Source organism: Hyperoodon ampullatus (genome assembly GCF_949752795.1).
Source record: "Hyperoodon ampullatus genome assembly, chromosome: 20".
NCBI classification, from domain to species: Eukaryota; Metazoa; Chordata; class Mammalia; order Artiodactyla; family Ziphiidae; genus Hyperoodon; species Hyperoodon ampullatus.
In genome coordinates this window covers 4763606-4787978 of record NC_136933.1, presented here as the reverse complement: position 1 = coordinate 4787978, position 24373 = coordinate 4763606, and the positions used below count along the sequence as shown (strand labels likewise).

The 24373-nt window shown below is 47.1% G+C and overlaps 1 protein-coding gene across 1 annotated transcript; it reads left to right on the top strand.

The window, feature by feature from the left end:
• The first annotated feature begins 11754 nt into the window (after positions 1 to 11754).
• On the top strand, positions 11755 to 24115 carry GINS4 (GINS complex subunit 4). Its single transcript, XM_079726664.1, has 8 exons — positions 11755 to 11821; positions 12477 to 12591; positions 17125 to 17211; positions 18026 to 18139; positions 21097 to 21194; positions 21359 to 21447; positions 23801 to 23891; positions 23985 to 24115. Exons 2-8 carry the CDS (start codon positions 12496 to 12498, stop codon positions 24079 to 24081), a joined length of 672 nt encoding a protein of 223 aa, XP_079582790.1. The 5' UTR covers positions 11755 to 11821; positions 12477 to 12495; the 3' UTR covers positions 24082 to 24115.
• Positions 24116 to 24373: the final 258 nt, after the last annotated feature.

Genomic DNA, 24373 nt, shown 5'->3' with positions numbered 1-24373 from the left:
TGATTTCTTACCTGCCACCAGTGCCAGTGGTTCTCGTCATTCCTTGGGCCTCAGCAAGTCGTAAACCTAGCCAGTGCTCAGTCTTACTCCCCCAAATTCATAAAACGCTTTTCTCCAGGATTTTGGTGAAGGGTGGGCTGTGTCTGGTTTTGCTAAGGCATCTCCCAGATTTCAGAGAATTACCAGTTTTGCCATGACTCAAAGCTTAAAGATCCAGTTCTGCTGTTCAGTTTCTCGAACTGAAGTTCATTGGAAAAATAATGTATAATGTTACTTGTTCTATTATAGCAATTCCTGATTAAAGCAGTATTTAATGCAATTTCCAGGTTTTTGTTTTTTGGGTTTTTTTTTTTTTGAGAATTCTGTTATTACTGCATTACCTTGAACATTGGGAAAATGTGGTATGTGTTGCTTGTTCCTTATAAAAATAAGTAAGCACAATAAAGTGGATGCTAAACCATCAAACACAAATGTCCCTGCTGTGTCCCTGAGTGAGCAAGTGTTAATAAATATTTTAATTAATAGTTTTGTTATAAATATAACTTAAGAGAAAAAAATTTGATAGGAATAATACTATATATTGCTAATTTTTAACTATCCCTACTGGCAAACCTTATGATTCCTAGACTTTCCTCATATACAGTATTCAGTGCACAGAAATATTATGATTGGTTCAAGTTCAGTAAGTTAAGTGATTTCCAACGAAAACTCTCAAGTCTGGGTCACTGTTTCTAGTTCTTTTTGGCTGTGTGTTCTTAGCATTGGGACTTCCCCTCCCTTCATCTTTGGGGTTTGAGAGCACTGTATTTGTGAGAAAGTTAGGACATATACTAGGAGAGAATGAGACGGCTAAAAGTTTTACTTTCAGAGATATTGTAGGTGCTAATACTGGATTTAACCTTTCAGATTTAATTTCTTTTATGGGTCTGTTAGTTATTCAGTAAATCCCATAGGTCTATGTAATATTTTAATTGTATGAAACTTGTTACTTTATAGCCTATAATAGTGTGTCTGTCTGCCTTTTAAACCCATTGCAATAACTTTGCTGAAATATTAACACATTAGTAAAACTTTTCTTAAACAAATTGTCTCTGTGTCATATTTGGTGTGATTTGGTAAAGTGATACATGATACGGTATTATATTTGGCAGATAGACAATACTACAAGAATCCCTGGTTCAGTGTAGCTTAGTATTTTTAAACAAACGTCTGACATTTATACAGTTTGTCACACTTTGCAATTTTTTACATGCTTTTTCTCAAGTGCAGACATGTTAGCTAAACAGGTAAAAACCAAGAAATAGCCCCTAATAGTCAAAATGTATTCAGTTACAGAAATAAGAGATTGGAATGTCTCATTAGCAAAAAAGTATCCGAGTGCTGTGACAATCTTGGATCATCTGATGACTCCAGTGTTTCTAAATGAAATGCCTTTGCAGAGAGTAACTGCTTATAAAATAGAGACTATATTCCGACTTAAATTCCTTCCATATTCCACTTAGCCCTAGCTCCTGGCTCCGTGTCATTGCTTCTCAAGAGTGACAGGCTTTGTTCCTTGTTTTGTTGTTTGTTTCAGTCTCCTATAAAGGAAGTCAGAGTATTCATGCCGCCTTTGATTTCCAAACTTCCCTCCCCTCCCCCTTGCCGCCCCACCTAGCCCCTCGAATGCCCTGAGAGCAGGGCTGATTCCTCTTTCTCCTTGTATCCATCCCCAACTCCCAGCATCCCTCACAGTGCTACATACACTTGGCACTCAGCTATTTGTAAAGTGTGTAAATGCACGAGATATAAGTTGACAGGTCATTAACAGAGTTACTTTACTACATCTTCATTAGTAAGGTGTTTGTCTGGCTTGATAAGATAGTGGCTGGTAAACTCCCCTTACAAAGTCTTGTTCTAAGAGGCAGTATCTGTGGCTTAAACTCCATTAGAGTGGACTTGCCTAGAGGTAACTATTCTTGAGGATTTCAGTGACCTTTTCCCTCTGGATCAGGAATTCCCAGGGAAAGGAAAGGAATTGCATTCAAAACTTCTGAAGTAGGGCTTCCCTGGTGGCGCAGTGGTTGAGAGTCTGCCTGCCGATGCAGGGGACACGGGTTCGTGCCCCGGTCCGGGAAGATCCCACATGCCGTGGAGTGGCTGGGCCTGTGAGCCATGGCCGCTGAGCCTGCGCGTCCGGAGCCTGTGCTCCGCAATGGGAGAGGCCACAACAGTGAGAGGCCCGCGTACCGCAAAAAAAAAAAAAAAGAGTAATACTCAATACTCTGTAATAACCTATGTGGGAAAAGACTCTGAAAAAGAATAGATATATGTACATGTATAACTGAATCACTTTGCTGTACACCTGAAATTCACACCACATTGTAAATCAACTAGACTCCAATACAAAATAAAAAATAATAAAAAAAGAAATTAAAAAAGAAAAAAATCAAAAAATTTTAAAAAACTACATATATTTGTCAACATAAATGACCATATCCTAAATATTATGCATACCAGTTAACATCTCCAGTATCAGGTTGGGCTTTGATCATTTTACACAATACCTCTCACACTCACACACACAACCCCACTCCCCAGGACTTCACTCAGGTCTCTATTTGTAATTCCTCCACGTGTTCAGGTCTGTTAGTCTCATTGGTCTCATTGTCAAGAGATACTAGCCTCTGAGTCCTGCTAGTTCTACTTACACCAAAAAAAAAAAAAAAAAAAAAAGTGAAAAATATGGACAAATAGCTTATTCCTGCTCATAGGTATGTGAGTAGGCCTCTAAAAGAAATGAATTAAACTTGTAGCCTAGAAGCAGCCTCTAGCTAAGGGTAAAGTTCAGGGTCAAGCTGAATTTCTCTCTTAAAGTAAACATGTCTAAAACGAAACAAAGAGGGTGACTGGGAAATGTATGATCTCACTTCCCCACCAACAGGGAAAAGTCCAAAGTAATTTCATCCCTCACAGAGCTCCATGGGTCACATCCAAATCTTATTGATTCTACTGAGTTAGCAGCTCACAGGATGACAGCTGCTCACAGCAAGATCAGCTCTGACAGATCAACTGCCCCAAGGTTTCTGGTTCTTGTTTCCAAAGATACCAACAATCAACACAATTTCATGACCAAATTTCAGTATTTTCAGCTGAAAATATTTTTATGACTGAACATAGCATAAACTGAAAATATAATTTTTAAAATCACTTTTGAATACCCTAAAGGTGGAATTATTATCAATACATTATCTGTTCTAGCTAATTTAATAGTAAAATTATGGAACATAATTAATCATGCCGTTCTTTAGCCGTCTGATAGAGGGTGAATACGGAACTCAATTAAAGTGTTTAGTTTTAGGCTTCCCTGGTGGTGCAGTGGTTGAGAGTTCACCTGCCGATGCAGGGGACATGGGTTCATGCCCCGGTCCGGGAAGATCCCACATGCCGCGGAGCGGCTAGGCCCGTGAGCCATGGCCGCTGAGCCTGCGCGTCCGGAGCCTGTGCTCCACAACGGGAGAGGCCACAACAGTGAGAGGCCCGCGTACCGAAAAAAAAAAAAAAAAAAGTTTAGTTTTACCAGTGAGAAACCTGTAATTGTTTAAATGAAGAAATTTAGATACAATGCCCAAAGTTTTTAAGATGTCACAAATTTTTAAATTTCACATTCTTATATTAACCCAAGCCTCTTATTCCTTATTATTTCATGTACTGACACCTCAAGAGATGTATAATTTATAGATCCTCCGTGTAGAAATGAAAACAAAATGGTAACAATTATAATACAATTCCATCTCTGTAACTGTAATTAGAAAGTTTGGAACTTAAGAAAATTTTAAAATAAATCTTACTGTATATTGTCAGCTCAGCGAAACCACTATCTATATGCAGACAAACTAGATTGTATTCTAACAGTTGCCTCTATACAGAAAAAATTATTTTAATAAACTTTAGTCTGAAGTGGAATGACTCATTTCATTCGTTAGATGAAGTTCTCAAAATGGTGCCATGCCTACAATCCATTAACACAAAGAAAGGTGTGGCATTGAAATGAAGAAAAATGAATGGAATTTTGATACAGGGTACATTATTTTTTTCAATTTATTTTATTGGAGTATAGTTGATTTATAACGTGTTAATTTCTGCTGTACAGCAAAGTGATTCAGTTTTACATTCTTTTTCATATTCTTTTCCATTACAGTTTATCCCAGGATATTGAATATAGTTCCTTGTGCTATAGAAGTAGGACCTTATTGTCCATCCATTCTATATATAATAGTTTGCATCTGCTAACCCCAAACTCCCACTTCATCCCCTACCCCCTCCCCCTTGGCAACCACAGGTCTGTTCTCTATGTCTGTGAATCTGTTTCTGCTTCATAGATAGGTTCATTTGTGTCATATTTTAGATTCCACATATAAGTGATATCATATGGTACTTGTCTTTCTCTGTCTGACTTACTTCACTTAGTATGAGAATCTCTAGTTGCATCCACGTTGCTGCAAATGGCATTATTTCATTCTTTTTTATGGCTGAGTAGTATTCCTTTGTACATATGCACCACAGCTTCTTTATCCATTCCTCTGGATCCTTAGGTTGCTTCCATGTCTCGGCTATTGTGAATAGTGCTGCTATGAACATAGGGGTGCATGTATCTTTTTGAATTTGAGTTTGTCCAGAAATATGCCCAAGAGTGGGATTGCTAGATCATATGGCAACTTTATTTTTAGTTTTTTGAGGAACCTCCATACTGTTTTCCATAGTGGCTGCACCAGTTTACATTCCCACCAACAGTGTAGGAGGGTTCCCTTTTTCTCCACACCATCTCCAGCATTTGTTATTTGTAGACTTTTTGGTGATGGCCATTCTGACCGGTGTGAGGTAGTATCTCATTGTAGTTTTGATTTGCATTTCTCTAGTAATTAGCAATGTTGAGCATCTTTTCATGTGCCAATACAGGGTACATTCTTGAGTACTGCTACCCTTTAGCTTTTTCCTATGGCTATATATTTTTTAAAAAAAAAAGCATTGCCCTAAGCTGTAAGCATTTAGAAATACTGAGTTTGCCTGGTTTTCATTTAGACCTAGAGACAATTCCCTAGAGTAATTATGTGGACCCTAAATAAACATGAGGACCTGCGCAGCACGTAGACATAGAAGCTTTACATCAGAGGTTCATGACACAAAGGCATACATATTTCTTGATGGAAAGGTCACATTTCTCTTTGCTTGACTCTTATCCAGAAAACCATTAAGAAAATCATTTTACTTGGCCTGATAAATGCTATTTGGCTATAGTTTTTCAGAAGATATATTTAATTTTTTTTAAAAAAGGAACATTCATGGTCATTTTATATTCTGCAATGAGCAAGTAACTGCACAGCCTTTGGATCTCCTCACAGTGCTGCACATTCGTCTCCTTGGAAGTGACTCATTCTCCCTGCAAGCTGTGCTCACATGTCACTTCCTTAGGGAGTCTTCTATAGGCTGAATGTTTGTGTTCCCCCAAAATTCACATGTTGAGACCCTAACCCCCGAGGTGATGGTACTAGAAGGTGGGACCTTTGGGAGGTGATTAAGTCATGAGGGTGGGGCTCTCATGAATGAGATTAGTGCCCATATAAAAGCAGCCCAGAAATCTCCACTGTCTCTCCCACCATGTAAGGTCACAGTGAAAAGACAGCCATCTGGAAGCCCTCACCAGACACTGACTTTGTTGGCACCATGACCTTGGACATCCCAGCCTCCAGACTGTGAGAAACAAATTTCTGTTCTTTATAAGATACCTACTCTATGGTGTTTTGTTATAGCAGCCTGAATGGACAACCATCTAAAATGTCTTTCCTCTTAATGTTCTATATGTGTTACCCAGATTTATTTTATCACCACCTGACAAACAATTGATACTTGTTTATTGTCTGTCTCCCATCATATGGTTTGTGTTTCCTATTCACTGCTTTACCTCTAGCACCTACACAGGGCCTAGCAGTAGATACTCAAGTATCACTGGATGCTCAGAAATATTTGTTGAATGAAGAAATGAATGCACGTGGGAATGAGGGGTGCCGTGCTAGATTTGGGGATACCTTCAGGGAATTCACAACCTAATAGGAGAAACGGACATTTTAACGCTGCCATATAGTGTGATAAATGCTATATCAGAATAGTGTAAGGTATAGTGTAAGGTATATACACTGACCTAATTGCTAGGGATGGTTTCACAGAGGAAGAGGTACCTCGGCTGAGTCCTGAAGGATGCGTACAAGTTCGTTAGGTGGTTACAGGGAAAGAGAGAAGCCTAGAAAGAGGGAACAGGAGGTGCAAAGAGAGGAGACAAAATCCCTCATGTCCCTGAGCAGTTCCACATGAAGGGAGCAAAGAGGGTATAAGGGGGAAACACAAGAAGATCAACAGTGCTGCTTTCAGAGCATGACTAAAATCACACAACCTCCCGACTCCTCTCAGGGGACTCCCTCCAGCCTCCAACAACCCGCTTCCCTGCAGTGTCTAAGCCTGAGGTGTTCTGTCCACGCTCCTCCAAGGAAAGCTTCAAGAGTGGACGAGAGGGCTTCCCTGGTGGCACAGTGGTTGAGAGTCCGCCTGCCGATGCAGGGGACACAGGTTCGTGCCCCGGTCCAGGAAGATCCCACATGCCGCCGAGCGGCTGGGCCCGTGAGCTATGGCCGCTGAGCCTGCGCGTCCGAAGCCTGTGCTCCGCAACGGGAGAGGCCACAGCAGTGAGAGGCCCGCGTACCGCAAAAAAAAAAAAAAAAAAGAAAGAAAGAAAAAAAGAGTGGATGAGAGAACGTAATCTTACACTCTGCCCGAGGAGGTGCCAGCCTTGGCTGGTGTCGGCCTCTGCTTCCTCATTAACAAAGCTCAGGCAAAGTGAGAAGACAGCATCTACAGCTTTGCCGAGGGCTGGGGAGCCTTCATAAGAGCTGAAGTCAAAGCCAGATGCTCTATTTCCTGGGTCAGCTTTCTTTTCAGAAGATGGGTTCCCCTCCACAGCAAACTGACTCTTTTTGTTATTCCTAAGGCTCATTCTGGGCTTGGGAGGAAAAAAAGCATCCTCCCATCAACCATAAGGCAACAAGACACAAAGGTGGAGGTCTCGTCTGTGCTAGAAATTAGAAACACATTAAGACCGAACTAAGGAAAGAGGGTCTCACCATGCTCCTACAAGGGAGCAGGTAGGAGAATAGAGCATTAAAGCTTTGTACCTGCTTTTTTTTTTTTTTTTGGCTAAACAATAGTACAAAGCCACATTATTCTTGAAACTGTGATCACAAAGCTTAGAAGAGATTTGAAAAGTTTATATCTTTATTGGAAACATATATAGGTTAATTCAATGTGCTTTAAAGATGGAATTTGAGTAAGGGATGAGGAGCTATAAAGTCTGAGGGGTTAAAGAGGAATTAGAAATATCATGCACTGCCCAGATTTTACATTTTTCAGGGCTCTGACCTCCTGAGTTTTCCAGCATCTCAGCCATACAACTGCGTATGGGGTTTTACCATCGGCCAGAAAAACACTTACAATTCACCAATCGACAGCTTTCCTTGTGAGGCTAAAAGGAAATATTCTAAGAGTACTTTTCTGCTTTCCTTAAAAATGCAAACCGCCCTCTTCCTTTCCTACCCTTAGGCCAAGTCTTCATTCATTCAGAACAACTGGGGCTTAAACTCTGCTTAACGAATACACTCCCCAAGACTTAGTGCTTTGCTTCTGAGGGTATCAAGACCAAGAATGTGATGGGATTTAGAGGAAGGAAACATTGAGAAACAGCTGTTGACCAAATGAGCAAGGGCAGTGATGATACATGAACAGTAATGATGGTATTACTTTGTATTTCGAAAGCATCATCTTCAAAAAGGCTCACGGTACTGTATAGATATGTATATGTTGTCTTTTATCCTTAGTGATTGAAAAAAATTAGGACCATTCTTATTAATGCATACTTCCATACCTATCCACATATATTTTGGCTGTTTCCATTTGCCTTGTCTTTAAGTGCAATCAACTCCTTCATTGAGCAGTATCTGGAAATTGCATTGACTTTCTTCAATTGTACAGGGTCCTATTTTCTGTATCCTCTTCACCGTTGGGCACTAGCTTCTTCCTTCTTTTGCTATGTTGGTAGCTTCATGTTTTACTCATCTGAATTCATGCTGGCGTGTTCACTTGCTCTTTTCATCATCAGAACTTGCCTATAAATTCTGTCCTGCAATTCCATACATCACCATCAAACTTCACCCTCCTGCTATCATAACTTACGTAATTCTCTTTTTCTTGTGATCATTTTCATGAAAGGCGTTCCATTTGCATGGCTATGTAATTATTGTTTAAAACTTCTTGACAATGGGGCTACGTCCACCAGATGTTCCTGATTTTTCTCTCCATTCAACGTAATGTAACTTAAGCCGGGTCATTTCTCCCACCTTCTTGAACTTCATAGGCCAACCATCCCGCCAGAAGTTTGTGCTGCTCGCCCACAGGCAGCTCTGTAGATCCTCTTTGGATGTCTCCTTCAATGCTCCTTCTTTACATAGCAGAAATCGTTCTCTGCCAACTCATTTTTTTTCCAACTCATTTGACTCTAGAGTGATTTTATCTGATGAATATTAGTTGGAACCAAAGATCTTAGAAGCGAAAGCGGGGGGGCCCAATTATGTATCTATCCCTCTGCCTTCAGGAAGGCACATCTTGTTCTCACTGGACAGGCAGTACAACCGATCGAAGCCCAAAGAAGTGATGTGTCCCAGGTCACGGCCCTGTTTAGTAAGGAAGCAGGAGCTGGACGCCAGCTCCCCAGCTGGGGCATAGCAGGAGACCGGGGTGGCAGTTGGCACCACGGAAGGGAAGACTCTGAATGAGCAAACTTAGCAATGGGTACTCATACAGGGAAGTCATCGGTGAGTGGACTCCAATCTAGAACACTTAAGGAATATTTGGAAAGACCATTGCAAAGCTATGTAGGAATGAGAATTATGGAAGAATGGGATTGTGCTCAGAGACTAATGTTCACGTCCTCTAAGGCTGATTAAAAACCACCCAAAATGGACTTCCCTGGTGGCGCAGTGGTTAAGAATCCGCCTGCCAATGTAGGGACATGGGTTCGATCCCTGGTCTGGGAAGATCCCACATACCGCGGAGCAACTAAGCCCGCGAGCCACAACTACTGAGCCTGCGCTCTAGAGCCCATGTGTCACAACTACCGAGCCTGCGCGCCACAACTACTGAAGCCCAAGCACCTAGAGCCCATGTTCTGCAACAAGAGAACACTGCAATGAGAAGCCCACGCACTGCAACTAGAGAAAGCCTGTGATAGCAACGAACACCCAATGCAGCCAAAAAAAATTTTTAAATAAAAAAAAAAAAAACACCCAAAACTTAGGGCCTTAAAACAACTATATTTTGCTCACAAATCTGCCATCTGGGCAGTGCTCTGCCGGGATGGCTTGTCTCTGCTCCCTTAGGGTCAGCTGGGGTCGCTCAAAGTCTAAGAGCTAGAACCGTCTGAAGGCTCCTTCGACTCAGACATCTGAAGGACAGAACAGCTGGGGTTCCTTGGACATGGCTCTCCATCTCTAAGTGACCTTTCCACGTGGACCTTCCATGGCAGCTGCAGGACAGCCAGACATCTTACCTGTCAGCTCATGGCTCCCAAGGGATGCAGCTCAAGAAAGACAGTGGGTGGAAGCTGCACCACCTTTCACGACTCAGCTCCGGAAGCCTTTCAGCATCACTTTTGCCACGTTCTCTTGGTCCAGGCAGTTACAAAGATCTTCCCAGATTGAAGAGGAGAGATCACAACCAGCAATCCCATTCCTGGGCATATATCCAGACAAAACTCTAATTCAAAAAGATATACATACCCCTGTGTTCATATCAGCACTATTTACAATAGCCAGGACATGGAAACAACCCAAGTGCCCACCGACAAACGAATGGATAAAGAAGATGTGGTATATATATACAATGGAATACTACTCAGCCATATAAAAGAATGAAATAATGCCATTTGAAGCAACATGGATGGACCTAGAGATGATCATACTGAGTGAAGTGAGTCAGACAGAGAAAAACAAAACCATATGATATCACTTATGTGGAATCTAAAATATGACACAAATGAACTTCTCTATGAAACAGAAACAGACTCAGACAGGATTCAGAGTTTGGGATTAGCAGATACAAACTATTACAGAGAGAACGGATAAACAACAGGTCCTACCAGATAGCACAGGAAACTATATTCAGTATCCTGGGATAAATCATAATGGAAAAGAATATGAAAAAGAATCTGTATGTATATATGTATATATATATATATAACTTAATCACTTTGCTGTACAGCAGAAATGAACACAATTGTAAATCAACTATACTTCAACAAAATAAGATTTTTTTTAAAAGGGGAGATCACAAACTCCACCTCTTGATGGAGAGGTGGGAGCAGAAGGTTCAGGATAAGACTGATGTCAGAGCAGCTCTCTTGGGAAAACACAACTTGCCACAACTAAAAACCACTGGGTCACCAACCACTGAAACACAGAATTGAAATGGACCTGGAAAAGGCCATCATCTGTCATTAACAAAACTCGTTCTGCAAGCACAGCTCAAAGGGCCCTTCCCTTGGCATACCTCTTTGCTGTCCCCAGCTTCCTCAGCCCTTTGTAAATATGTCCACTCTCTCACTCAGTATATTCTATTGTAATTATTTTTATAACACTATTGTAATCAGGCAGGTACTACCCAATCGGTCAATTAGCCGAACTTTTTTCTAATCACATCACAAAGCATCTTCAGATTGGTGGGGAAGAGACACTTCTAGGGGGGCCAGAAGCGACACTTTGCACAGAAAACAAAGGAGAGCGGAAAGAAAAGCATCAGCAATTTAGAGATGAAAAACTATAATCACACAAAGGAAAATTTATATATATATATATATATATATATCTTTGCCCTACAGTAAAGGCAGAAGGCATAAACTGTAAATGTCAAAATAACCTAGAGAGCAGCTGGGATGGAAGCATTGCCTAAAGCTATGGTTCTCCAAGCTCACCTGCCTCAGAATCACCTGATGAAACTGTTGAACGTCTCCCCCCTCCTCCCCCGCCCCCCGCTAGTTCCTGATTCCGCAGGTCTTGGATTGGCCTGAGAACTTGCATTTTTCTCGGGTCCCAGCCGATTTGTTGCTGGCGGTCTGGAACCGCGTTTTAAGAACCACTCGCCTAAAGTCTTTTAGAGCTGGGAGTAGTGGCCACAGGTGCAGCCCCTGCAGATATGCGGTAACCAGAAGGGCCACCAGAGAAGTGGGTGGAGAAGACGACCCAAGAGGTGGAAGCGGCCTGATTTAACACAGCCCACCTCTCTGTAGGCCCGGCTACCGGCCAGAGCACACGCGGACGGCTGCAACCGGTGGCGGGAAGGCCCACGCCGCCGGAGCCCCCAGCCGCGGTGACCAGGCGCCTCCTGCCGACGGTCCTTGGGAGGTGTCATCCTGCACCGCACACCCTAGCCGGGACGAGGTGGGCGGGGCCCAGCTCGGGCCCGCCTCCATTCAGGAAGTGCCCCATCGGCGACGCAATTCCCGCCCCCAGGGTGGGCGGGGCCGTCTGGCCGTGATTGGTCAGCCCCGTCCGTGCGCAGTGACGTTGAGTCCGGACGGGAAGTGTCCACGAGGAGCGCGGGAGCTGAGAAGTGGGGGGTTAGCTGCGTCCCGGAAAGGCCTTTCGCGGACCGTTCTGCGGCCGGTGCTCCTCGGGCTGCTTCCCGCGAGCGTCCGGCCCTCGCCACCCGCCAACCCGGGGTGCCTTCGCAGCCTGCCCAGGCCCGGGTGAGCGTCCGAGTGGGACCGCTGGGAGTGCGCGCGCGTCTTGCGCGCGCGCGCGCCTGGAGGGAGGCGGTGACCCCGTGTTCGTGGCCCCGGGAGGCGAGCGGGAGGAATGTGCTCTCGGTGTCCCTAAGGCTCCGGGGACGCGCCCTCGTCCCCACCACCCGCTTTCCTAAGCCCTTTGGGTCACCGACCGGACAGATGTTGCTGGGCCTTGTGGCTCCAGGAAACGTGTATGGGTTGGTTCTCCCAGCAATTTTATTTGCCTGCTCTTAGTGAAGAGCCGTGCTGAGCGCAGGGGCTGCACAGGTCACTGTGTCCCCAGTCCTTAGAGGTGCCAGGATTCATATTAGAGCTGAAGTGAACGCAGCCCCCGAGGAGAGGACCTCCTCCTGGAAGGCAAACAGATAATTACTGCAGGGTGTGGTAGGTGCTCAATTCAGGGTGCACGTGGAAGCCCTTGTAAGGAGTGATCGCTTTGAGAAATTGATCCCTGACCTAAGATTTGAAGAAAGAGATGAAGAATTACAAAACCAAAACCTGTGAATTCCCTAGCCACTGCCAGTGAGCCTCTACAACCTCAGTAAACCTTTCCCTTTTCCAGGTTCTTGAAAAGAAGTGGAACACACAGCATAGTATGGGTTCTTTTATTTATTAGGTTCCTGGTTTCAGAGAAGATGGCAGAGGAACTGGATCTCTCGGGACAGGACTCTGATGCGGGGAGTGAGGAGGTGGTCCTGACCCCTGCAGAGCTCATTGACAGGCTGGAACAGGTAAGCAGCCCAAACAATCCCCCTGCTCCAAGCTCAGCCTTTTTATTTAGTCCAGCTGTGCAAATGTCAGGAATCAGGAAATGAGATGGAACTCTAGGCTTATTTCAAGAGAAGAGAGACCGCATCTTACCGTCTACACAGAAATAGGAAGCAGGGGGACAGCCGGATAGAAACCTCATAATGTCAGACACAAAATTCTCAAGTGGGGCCAGAGAGGGTCAGCTTTGGGGACATTTACGAGAACAGCTCACAGAGCAAAGGATCTGCTTGGTATTTGTGGGTACCGCAGAAGTGCTTGGTAGAGACTTGTAAGGTCTAGAAAGTGCTGAAACACCTTCTTTAGGAGAAAACTGGTCTTATTCTTCCTTTTCCTCCAAATACTTCCTTTTGTCCACCGTTCTGTATGTTTCCACTGCTTACCTCAAACCACTTCTGGGCCGTTTCTCCTTTTAGTCATAATCGCTGTGGCTTATTGAGTATTTCCTGCGTGCCAGGGCTCTTCACAGTTGTTGTCTCAGGAGGCCTTGGTAGTTTCGGAGTTCAGACTACCTGTGTTTAAATCCCTGCATGCCACTCGTTTTTTTTTTTTTTTTTAATTTTGTAATTAAAAAAATTTTTTTTTGGCTGCGTCGGGTCTTCATTGCTGCATGCGGGCTTTCTCCAGTTGCGGCAAGCGGGGGCTACTCTTCGTTGTGGTGCGCGGGCTTCTCATTGAGGTGGCTTCTCTTATCGCGGAGCATAGGCTCTAGGCGCGCGGGCTTCAGTAGTTGCAGCTTGCAGGCTCAGTAGCTGTGGCGCGTGGGCTTCAGTAGTTGTGGCACACGGGCTTAGTTGCTCCGCGGCATGTGGGGTCTTCCCGGACCAGGGCTTGAACCCGTGTTCCCTGCATTGGCAGGCAGATTCTTAACCACTGCGCCATCAGGGAAGTCCCCACTCGTCTGTTTTACAACTTCGGCAGGTTGTATAGCTTGTCTCTAGCACTTCCTTGACTGTCAGTGGAGGTAGCAATAGCGGCTGCCTCACAGAGCTGTTGTGAGGATGAAATGGGGTATTATGTGTGAAGAGCTCAGAGTGTTGTCTGACGTGTGTTAGGTGCGAGTGGTCATAATCAGTACAGCGCCGCCCTGAGGCAAGCACTATTGTCATCTCCATTTTACAGATGAGGAAACTAAGGCTTAGAGATGAGAGGTCTAAAGTAACTTGCCGAGGTCACACAACAGAGCCAGGATGTGAACCAGGTCTCTTTGATGTACTACACCTGCTGCCTTCTTCTTCTCCCTCTCACCTCCCCTTTCCAGAGCTCTCTCATGTTTGTTACTTTAGGATTCTTCATTCTTTCCTACCATTACATGCCATCGTGAGTGATAAAACCCAAGGAAGGTCATTTAAAAATGATGTCTCAGACCTTTTTAAGAATCTGGTGAAACTTCTGGCCCTCCCTCCCAGAATAATGCACATATACACCCGTGCAGAACTTTGCATGTAATTTCAGGAGATTCACAGGCACCCTGAAAATTTTAAACCCAATGAGATATCACTTATACCCATCCGAGTGGCAGAAATGAAACAGGTGAACAGTATAAAGGGTTGTCAAGGATGTAGAGAATTTAGCACACTTGTATATCACGGTGTGCATGTACATTGGTACAGTCACTTTAAAAAAAATAATGTTCTTTTCTGGTCAGGTTAAAGAAGGCACACGTGTCTTGTGGCCGAATTATTCTGGGTGCATACCTAGAGTATGGCATATACACATAACGAGGGAGAAAAACAGCAGTACAATGAGTAAAAGCTCCTGCCACAGCATGGACAGCTGTCAGGAGGATCACATGGAAGAACAAAAGATAAGTTGCTGAAGAAACCGTCTGTGTACCGTTCGAACCCTTGCAAAGCTGTCGTCCAGGGCAGAGCTTGCCAGCTTGGTGGTGCTGCACACGCTGAGGCCCTGCAAAGGCTCAGATGCCGACCCTCGCCCTCCAGGTCAGCCGGGCCCAGACTGCTGGCCTCTTCTGGGTGTCCTCAGGGCTCCCTGGGAGGGAGCCCAAGGAGGGTGGGGTCTGGCGGCCTTGGGAGTGGGTGAGCAGGCGTCACACCTGTGACCTGATGCTCTCCTGCCCGGAGGGCAGCCACCGCCTGGACAGCTGCTGTGTAGCACGGCCTCGGGGCCGGCCTGAAAGGCCACTGATGAGCACAGCTCCGGGAGCATACGTAGGATACTCTTGAATGCTGGTAAAAATACGATTTAAAACTTGGTACCTAAAATGCAAAGTTCCTCATTGTAATGGTCGTATTCGTTTGCTAAGGCTGCCTAACAAAGTGCCACAGACTGGGTGGCTTTGCTGACAGAAATTTATCTCCTCAGTTCTGGAGGCTCTTCTGTCTGAGACGAGATCAAGGTGCTGACACGCTTGGTCTCCTCTGAGGCCTCTCTCCTGGACTTGGAGACGGCCGTCTTCTGTGTCCTCATGTGCTCTGTCTTCTCTGTAGACAATTTCCCATAGAGAGTGAATGTACATAAAGAAAAGAAGGTACCAGGGACTGAGCCTTGGGAAACTCCGTGTCTGTGTTCTCTTCTCCTCCTACAAGGACACCAGCCGTATTGGATTAGGGCCCACCTCATGACCGCCTTTTAACCTAACTACCTCGTTAAAAGACCACATCTCCAAATCCAGTCACATTCTGAGGTGCTGGGAGTTAGGGCTCTAACGTACAAATTGGCAGGTGGAGGCGGCACAGTTTCACCCGTAACAGTGATAAACAGGTTGTCGTTAAAATTTTTTCAATGCAGTCATTTCAAACAGAGAACTTGATTATTTTTAAAAAGACTGTGAACTTAAATACAAGTTTCTCCCTAAAAATTTTGAAAAGATTTTATTTGAGCATTTTTTACTAATGTAAACTTTGCCCTACTGTTATATGTTTTATTACCGTGATTTCATACTGCAAATGAGAAATCTCCCCCAAGTCTACTCCACTTTACCCAGTATACCATACAGTGCTATCATTTCTTTGAGTGCCCTGTCATGGAAAGGTTGGTAAGCACCATGTAGAGATAAAAACAGAAGTAATGAAACTACAGGAAATTAATCACTAAATTCAGGCTAATGATCACCTCTGAGGAGGGAGGGGACACAAGGGGACTTGTAAAATGATGATGATATTCTTTAATGAAGCTATGTGCCCATAGGTGTTTATCAGTATTATGTATTTCATAAATATTTTTGTACCTATTCAGTATTTAATAAAGTCAGGTAAAAAGAAAACCTGGGCTTCCCTGGTGGCACAGTGGTTAAGAATCTGCCTGCCAATGCAGGGGACGTGGGTTCGAGCCCTGGTCTGGGAACTAAGATCCCAGATGCCACAGAGCAACTAAGCCCGTGCGCCACAACTACTGAGCCTGCGCTCTAGAGCCCGTGAGCCACAACTACTGAACCCACGTGCCACAACTACTGAAGCCAGCACGCCTAGAGCCTGTGCTCCCCAACAAGAGAAGCCACCGCAATGAGAAGCCCGTGCACTGCAACAAAGAGTAGCCCCCACTTGCTGCAACTAGAGAAAGCCCATGTGCAGCAACGAAGACCCAATGCAGCCAAAAATAAATAAAATAAAATAAATAAATTTATTTTAAAAAAAAGAAAATCTCCTGCTTTATAAGTTCTCTATGACAGTTTGATCTTTTCTCATTCATTATGCTACTTGAAAAGACAGATTGTCTTTCTGGTTAATTTTATATATCTGCAACACTATTCCAGAAGCTTGAGCACCTGAAAAAAAATTTTATGATAGTAGCAATACCGGTATTTAATAATGCGTCTGAATGGTGATAATTGGAGAAGCAGAGACTTAAGTGTGTCAGAATGAATAACTGGAGTGTGCTTGGCCTGTAACTCTGAGCTATGCTAGAACTCAGTTTCCTGTGATTGAAAGATAAGTACAGCTTCCTCAGTCACCAGTGGATACTTCAGTTCCCTAAGCCTTGGTAATTTCTGAAACATACCAAGCATCTGGGCCTAAGTCATAAATTAGGGATTTAACGTCTTATTCCAAAAACTGCTTAATAGATAAATCTCCATTTCCTTTGTGATCCTTTGTACTCTTGGGCAGTTAGTAAATAACGTGATCTGTGTTTTCTCATCAACAAGGTAAGGATAACTGTATCCATTTCATCTCAGTTATGATAGAGATGAATGAAAAAATTATAAAGTGCTCTGAGCTGAATGGGCGGGCACTGGTGCCCCCTGGTGGGCAATAGCAGATACAGACACTGGTGCCCGGTGACAGGTACCGAGTGGACACCAGGTAGGGTTACTCTCAGCCATAGGTGTACTGACAACACAGCCTTTCCACTAAAGGAAATAAAAAAGCCATCATTAAACATAGCTTGTCTTCAAAGCATTTCCAGTATTTCCAACCGGTAGACAGTTTCTTTGCTGAGGCGGCTGTGATTTTAGGAGTGAGTACTGACTCACAGGCTTACTTTGCTCCATTGTGAGTAATGCCCCTTTGTGCGTTTTTCGGGCGTTGTTTTTTTAGGCCTGGATGAATGAAAAGTTTGCCCCTGAGCTGCTGGAAAACAAGTCGGAAATCGTGGAGTGTGTCATGGAGCAGCTGCAGCACATGGTAAGAGGTGCCTCCCTCAGCGTTCAGAGGAGGGCAGCTTAGAAGGTGTGTCGGCATGGTGAGAGGCTGTAGGCTGACAGCAAATCTGTTTCGTGGGGCCCAGCCTAGTTTGGGGGTTTTTTTCTTTTTTAATGTTGAATTATCTACATTTACAAAGCCTGGGAGCTCCTATGAACATCTGGCTGTCAGCTTCTAAAAACCTGTCCTCAGCATTCCTGCATTTGTACGCGAGAACAGCTGACCAGAGCAGGGTAGGGACCGCCCCTTCCAATGTGCTCCCCAGGCCCCCAGCTCCTGGCTGCCCACCTTTCTCAGGTACCTTACCTGCCTGGCCCCGAAGCCTCTGAGTGTGCGGTCCTTGCCTTAGATGAACCGGGCTTCGGTCACTGACAGCCTCAGGGTAGCTTTGAAACGTTGGTCTTTTACAGTTTCTCAACTGGTGTTTTAACTACTTTCAAGACCCTTTAGACGTTTCTTGTCTGCTGCCGTCCTTTACACTCGGGTTGGGGTTCTTCTGGGCCCTTCTGACCAGCCAGATTCAGATTCTATTGAAGTGGTCATTTTCTAAAAGTAAACGAGTGCCGTCTGCACTTTATGTCGTGAGACTGTGGTCATGTATTGTTTGTGTAGTTAATAAATTAGAAGGAAATGAGAGCCCTTAAACGATGAGTTTTTTGTTCTCCTCTGACCTAAATGTAGCCTCTGAGTCCTTTTAACGTTGCCAGTGATGATGGGCCGCGCGCTGATTGAACAAAAAAAGTCATTAGTCTTTGACTCTCAGGTTTCTTACAAACTTCTTCTTCTGTGTTAACAGGAAGAAAATCTCAGGAGGGCCAAGAAGGGGGACCTGAAGGTCGGCATCCACCAGATGGAGATGGAGAGGATCCGCTTCGTCCTGAGCAGCTACCTGCGGTGTCGGCTCACGAAGGTTGGGGGGCAGCTGTCGTGCGGACTGAGGGTCCTGGGAGGAGCCGGGAGGGTCCAGGGCCCGCAGGTGCTGCTGAGGCCCCACGTCAGGGGAGCCAGAGTCGGGAGGAGAAGCATTGACGGCACGTTTGTCTCCCACCTCCAGGGACACTGTTAGTCTGTTTGCTGCGCGAACGGCCCCTCCCGGAGGGACCGTCGGGCGGTGCTGAGCGTGGAGGTATTGGCAGTGGGTGAACAGGGAATACTGACCAGAGGGGACCTGGTTTTAAGAACTGTTTTGCATCTGTCGTTAAGTCAGTGTCAAGTGGACCGTGCTAATGACATTCAGCTATATCTCTGTGGCCGTCTAACTTATAAAAATGAAACGGCAAAACATGCTTATTTTCAATGACGTCTGTTTTAAGTTCTTACCTCCTTGAGGTTTCTTCTCATTTGGCTCCAATTGTCCTCTTAGTTATGACAAAGCAAGTACACTTGATTCTTGAACACCATGGGTGTGAACTGCGTGGGTCCACTGATACACAGAATTTTTTCAATAAATATTTGCTGTAAAGTGATGCGAGGTTGGTTGAATCCAGATGCAGACCCAGGGATACGGAGGGCCGACTGTAAGGCGGGGGGAGGGGAGGGCTGCTGGCACACTCAAGCCCCGAGTCGTTCAAGGGCCAGCCGTACCCTCTACCATGTGGACGCGCTTCAGATACTGAAGACAGCTCGGAAGGCTCTTGAGAGCCCTCTCAGCTAAACATTGCAGCCGTTTATTTCCATTTACTCTCCTGGTCTCTTCCCTTAAAAGGTTTATCAGTACCTTCTTAAATTATCCCATCTACAGTGGAACAGAGTTCCCGTTGTAGTTTGGTCACTTTTGTGAAAAGCAGGATGATCACTTCCCTTGTGGATATCAGACTGGTAGTAACGCCACCCAGTGTTTTGTAGCGTCTGACGGACACGTCACCCTGGGTTCATTCTGCACTCACCACGAGCACCACCTCTTTTGAAGTTTTTAAGCTGTTGTGATTATTATTACGCCATCCCGTCACTATGCTGTATTTCCATGGCTTGATTTTTGACCCTTCAGTGTAGGCCTCAATACTTGTCCCTCTTCAGCTTCTTTTTTTGGGCCATTTCCCTGGTCTCTGGATCCCAATCTTGTCACCTAGCGTATTAGCTATTTCAGCAAGTTGGATGAGTGTGTCATCAAAGGTCTTATCTGGTTCGTTAGTAGGACTGGGCCAGTGATCGCTGTCCTGCCAGAGCCTTCCCCGCTGATTGGCGTCTGTCAGTTGAGTCCGTGTTCTTCTTTCACTCATTTATGCGTCTCCTAGTCTGTGCTGTCACCCAGCACCCCCGCTACAGCTTGTCCACAAGGACGTTAAAGACATCATCACACATTTTGAAAAACTTGAGACGCGCTACGCCTCTCCCCACCCTCAGCTGCCAGGCCACTCAGCTTTTTGGGGTGTGTGGTGAGGTGAACGCTCTTCACGCACACCGCTACTTTCCTTTGAGTTCACAAACCGTCTGTCTGTAAGGCCACGTACAATGTGAAGGACGCTGATGTGTGTTGGAAGAGTCCCCTCCTTTGTATTTTTGAAAATCAAGAAATGTGTCTGCCTCTAATCTTTCCCACCTCTTCTGAACTCAGTGACTCTGAGATTCTGAAGTGGCATGTAGTTTTAGTGCATAAAGTGGTACAGTAGCAGCGGTGATCCGCATAGGACAGGAGAAGGTGCTTCACACACTCAAACTCCGTACAGACGAGAATTTAGTTCATCCCAGAGCACAGTCCGTCCAAGCCGGGAGACCTCACCGCTGTAAGGATAAGTGCTGCCTTACCTGGGCCTTCAGCTCCTCCTCGCCGTCATCGTGGTCCTGCTCGCAGAGAGCGTTTCCCTGGCGGAGGTGATCGTGAGAGCTTTGACTCCAGACGAGGCTGCCTTTCCTGTTTCCTGACCACACACCTTTCTGTAGCTTTTAGCTTTGTTGTCGTTTTCTGGTAGTTCTTAGCATGCTTCCCAAGCCTCACCTCATTGTGGGTTTTATCCTTGCTGGTTATATTGTTTCTTTTGTTGTTGTTAATAAATTTATAAATTTATGAATTTATTTATTTATTTTTGGCTGCATTGGGTCTTCGTTGCTGGGCACGAGCTTTCTCTAGTTGCAGTGAGCGGGGGCTACTCTTCATTGCGGTGCACAGGCTTCTCGTTGCAGTGGCTTCTCTTGTTGTGGAGCACAGGCTCTAGGCACGTGGGCTCAGTAGTTGTGGCATGTGGGCCCAGTAGTTGTGGCTTGCAGGCTCAGTAGTTGTGGCGCATGGGCTCAGTAGTTGTGGCTCGCGGGCTCTAGAGCGCAGGCTCAGTAGTTGTGGTGCATGGGCTTAGTTGCTCCATGGCATGTGAGATCTTCCTGGACCAGGGCTCAAACCCGTGTCCCCTGCATTGGCAGGCGGATTCTTAACCACTGCGCCACCAGGGAAGTCCCTGGTTATAGTTTTATAATCGAGCGTCACTCTCTGTCTGCTTAAATGTTCTGTGTGTGTCTCTCCAGCCTCTGTATCTGTTTCACTTCACAGGTTGTACAGTTGTGTCTGTACAATGACGTAGAGGTGCTGGGTAACAGCCCCTTCCTTTCTCTTAACTTCCATTTCCAATTGTCTCACCAGAGTTTCTTTCATGAAAGCCTCTCATCCTTTTTAAACTGTCTTCCTTTTTTGAGCCCTGGCCTTTGCTCCAAATTCTCTGAAACCCGCCTTCGTGAAGTCCAGTGTGTAAGTCTTATGATTAGAAAGAGTCTCAACCATGAAAACGTGTCATTTTAAGAGTCACTTTCTAGATTAACCTCGACCTGTTTCAGAAAACTAGCATGTGTGCCACTGGAATCAGGCGAGACCTTCGATGACACACTTGATCAAACGTGCTGATGGCAAAAAGCGTTGACAGGTGTTTCCTGTCCCCACAGATAGAGAAGTTTTTCCCTCACGTCCTTGAAAAGGAGAAGACACGCCGTGAGGGGGAGCCTTCCAGCCTTTCTCCGGAAGAGTTTGCCTTTGCCAGAGAGTGAGTAAGCAGCGAGCGTGGGGCCCGCCTTTATTTCCCTGGCTTGCCAGTGTGAGTTTGGTGGTTGTGTCCCTGAGGCCAGTCGCAGGGCCACTGCTGTTGGCCTTATAGCCCTGGTGGCTCCGGGGCGTGTCGTCACTGCGATGTGGGTTTGTGTGTTTCAGGTACATGGCTAACACAGAGACCTACCTGAAGAACGTTGCCCTAAAGCACATGCCTCCTAATTTACAGAAGGTGGACCTCTTGAGGGCAGGTGAGGAGAGCATTCTCCTTTCGGACGTCCCGAGGGGCCGTAGTTTACACCCCACGTATCTCCAGGTGCCTTAGCATAGCATCTTCATCTCCACTCCCTTCTCTCGAACATGGGCAAATAGGTGCATAGATAGATCAACAGAAAAGAGACAGAGGGGAAGGGTTCTGGGTTAAAAACCAAGAATTGTGAAAAGCAGGCGCCAGGGTACCGATTGCAGCATCACTTTTGTGTTCTTCCGGTTCGGAGGCAATTCTCGTAGCTGCCACCGTAAGTGCAGACTCACCCGCGTACGCAATCACCTTCTGAGGGTCCGTGCTGTGCTCGGCTCCTCTGGGCGAGGAAGATGCCGGGGTCTCTGGTCTCCGGGGGCAGCAGCGTCCCCCTCACAGGTTCCAGGCCATGCAGGGCCTGTCTCCTCCCGGGGGAACGTTAGCTGGAGGCTGGGACACCTCCGGGGATCCCTCAGGGCTCCTGATCTTCGGTTGTGAGCAGCCTCCCGGCTCTGGGAAGGGGAACAGGACAGACGGCAGGACAGACGGCAGGGAGGCGCCAGGGAGGGAAGCACGGCCGTCTCCTCTGCCTCTTGCCCCCTTGCTCGGTCCCCCGAAAGTCTGCCGAGCCAAGGGGGAGCCCTGGTGGTAACCCCTAACCTTGGATCAGCCAGCAGGGCCCCTGGCATGTGGCCTCCAGTCCACCTCCCCGGCCTTTCCCAGCTCGCCGTGTCCACGCAGGACCTCACGGGGGCCTGGAGTCCACGGGTTCCCAAGCTGAGTCCAGGACAGCCGAGCCCTGAGCGTCCCTCGTCATCCCAGCCTGGGGGCCGCGCTCTGAGCCCTGCCGCTGGCGGGGGACTTAGCCCCGGCTGCCACAGCTAAGTACCACTGACAGGACGGGGGCGCCTGACCAGCCGGCCTGGATCTTCTCACAGATCTGGAGGCCAGAGTCCATGGTCAGGGTGCTGACAGTGTTGGCTTCCCTGAGTCTCTCTCCTTGGCTTGCAGGCGGCCGCCCCCTGCACATGTACCCTGCTGTCCGTCCCTCTCCTCATCAGGTTGCATCAGGACCCCACCCTGATGTCTGCATTTTGCCTCTTTAGAGGCCTGGTTTCCAAATCCATTCCCGTCCTGAAGTACTGGGGTTCGGGGCTTCAGCGTGTCATTGTGGAGGGGACACCAGGAGCAAGCCCACCGCGTGCCGGGCTTGTGGAACTCTGAACTGGTCGTTGTGGTGAAACTGCCTGAGGGACACAGGAGGCCCAGTCCGTGTCCAGTTCGGCCACTTTCGTCTGCACTTACGAGTGGAGCAAGGACCACGTCCCTAATCACTGCCCAGCACCACCTGTCGTATCCAGTTGAGCCGGGTCCAGGCCGTTGCCCCAGAGCTGCTTCTACTTGATGCTGGCCAACACCTCCTAATGCTCATGTGTCGCTTGTCCTGGGTCCCTTCCAAGGACCAGAGCTGGGCGCCTAGGGCTGGAGCTGTATGGGAGCCAGCCTGCCCAAGTGAGATCAGAGCCTTGCTCACTTAGCCCAGATGCCCCCTGGAGCACGGAGACCACAATGGCAGGGTTGTGGAAGGGCGTTGTAGCCTAACATCCTTCGAGGGTCTCCTCAAATCAGCAGTCGCCCAGTGGGCCCAGCTGACCCTGCTGAAGTTGGTGTCTCTGGCAGGCCCAGAACCCCCGAGCAGCCCAGGGGACCCTCCCTGGACCTTTGTGGTCAGTTATCCTAACCCCCCTCCCGTAGACAGGGAGCCGAGGGCAGCCCCACACCTGAGCTGGGCTCTGAACACTGAGTCGTCCGGTGGGTTCTCCGGACCCCGCAGGTGATGGGGTCCTCTCGGCACAAACGGAGCCGCAGGCAGGGAAGGTCTGGAGGAGCTGCCAGCGCGGGGCACTTCTGGTGAAGTGCTGGCTGGTGGTAGAGAGGGAGGGATGCTTACGGCGCACAGCCCGTATTCGTCTCCCTGACATTCAAGGCCGTCGCCGTGTGACCCCGTCCCCCTAACGTCCTGTCCTCCCACCTTTTATACAGACATACTTTCTGGCCCGATCCACACACTCGGTCCTCCTAAGACGCCCTGCGTGTCTCTCCCATAGCCCTCACCCTTCCTCCCAGGCGCGCTGCAGATCTTACGGCCTCATCATTTGTCAAATGAGCGGGTGCCGTGTGCAACCTTGAGGGAAGTATGCTGTTTCTAGAAGGAGCCAGATCTCTCCTCAGATCCCTGCCCCCAAGATGCTTTTACATCAGGGGTCCCTTTGTGCCTGAGGCAGTTAATCCCAGCAGCTTCTCCATCCTGATCTTGTCAGCTGAGCATTTTCTGATCACACTGTCTGTCGTCCTCCTGGCAGTTCCCAAACCAGATCTGGATTCGTATGTGTTTCTGAGGGTGAAAGAGCGACAAGAAAACATACTGGTAGAACCGGAAACAGATGAGCAGAGGTGAGTGGCGTTCGCGCTGTGGACGGTGGGAAACGATCCTCCCTCCCCGTGGGGCTGCCGCCGAGCTCCGCGGGCACGTTGTTCCTTTTCCAGGGACTATGTGATCGACCTGGAGGAGGGCTCACAGCACTTGATGCGATACAAAACCATCGCACCCCTGGTCGCTTCTGGAGCCGTACAGCTGATTTAAAACCGGAAGCAACTAACCAAGTGTGAGGACGTGGAACGTTGGAGAGCGTATTTGGAAACCCCACGTGTCAGCCGGTGCCCGAGGACGGGAACTTTTCCCGTCAGTGCCATGGGTCACTGGGGCATTGAGATCCGCTCGGGGCAGATCCCTCCCTGGCTGCTCCAGCCAGGATCAGCAGGTGGGGTCATCGCTCCGCCGACCCCGCGGCTGGGCAGGGACACGGAAGCGCCCTTCGTGGTGGTGTTTGAACTGAGGAAAGTGAGGCCGAGGGGGTGCGTAGAAAGGCCTCGCT

Excerpts from the sequence above, each read along its gene's own strand:
- GINS4 (XM_079726664.1), top strand. The coding sequence starts at position 12,496 with ATGGCAGAGGAACTGGATCTCTCGGGACAGGACTCTGATGCGGGGAGT. Across the intron at positions 12,592-17,124 it reads TCATTGACAGGCTGGAACAG|GCCTGGATGAATGAAAAGTT; the intron begins GTAAGCAGCCCA and ends TTGTTTTTTTAG. Across the intron at positions 21,195-21,358 it reads GAGTTTGCCTTTGCCAGAGA|GTACATGGCTAACACAGAGA; the intron begins GTGAGTAAGCAG and ends TGTGTGTTTCAG.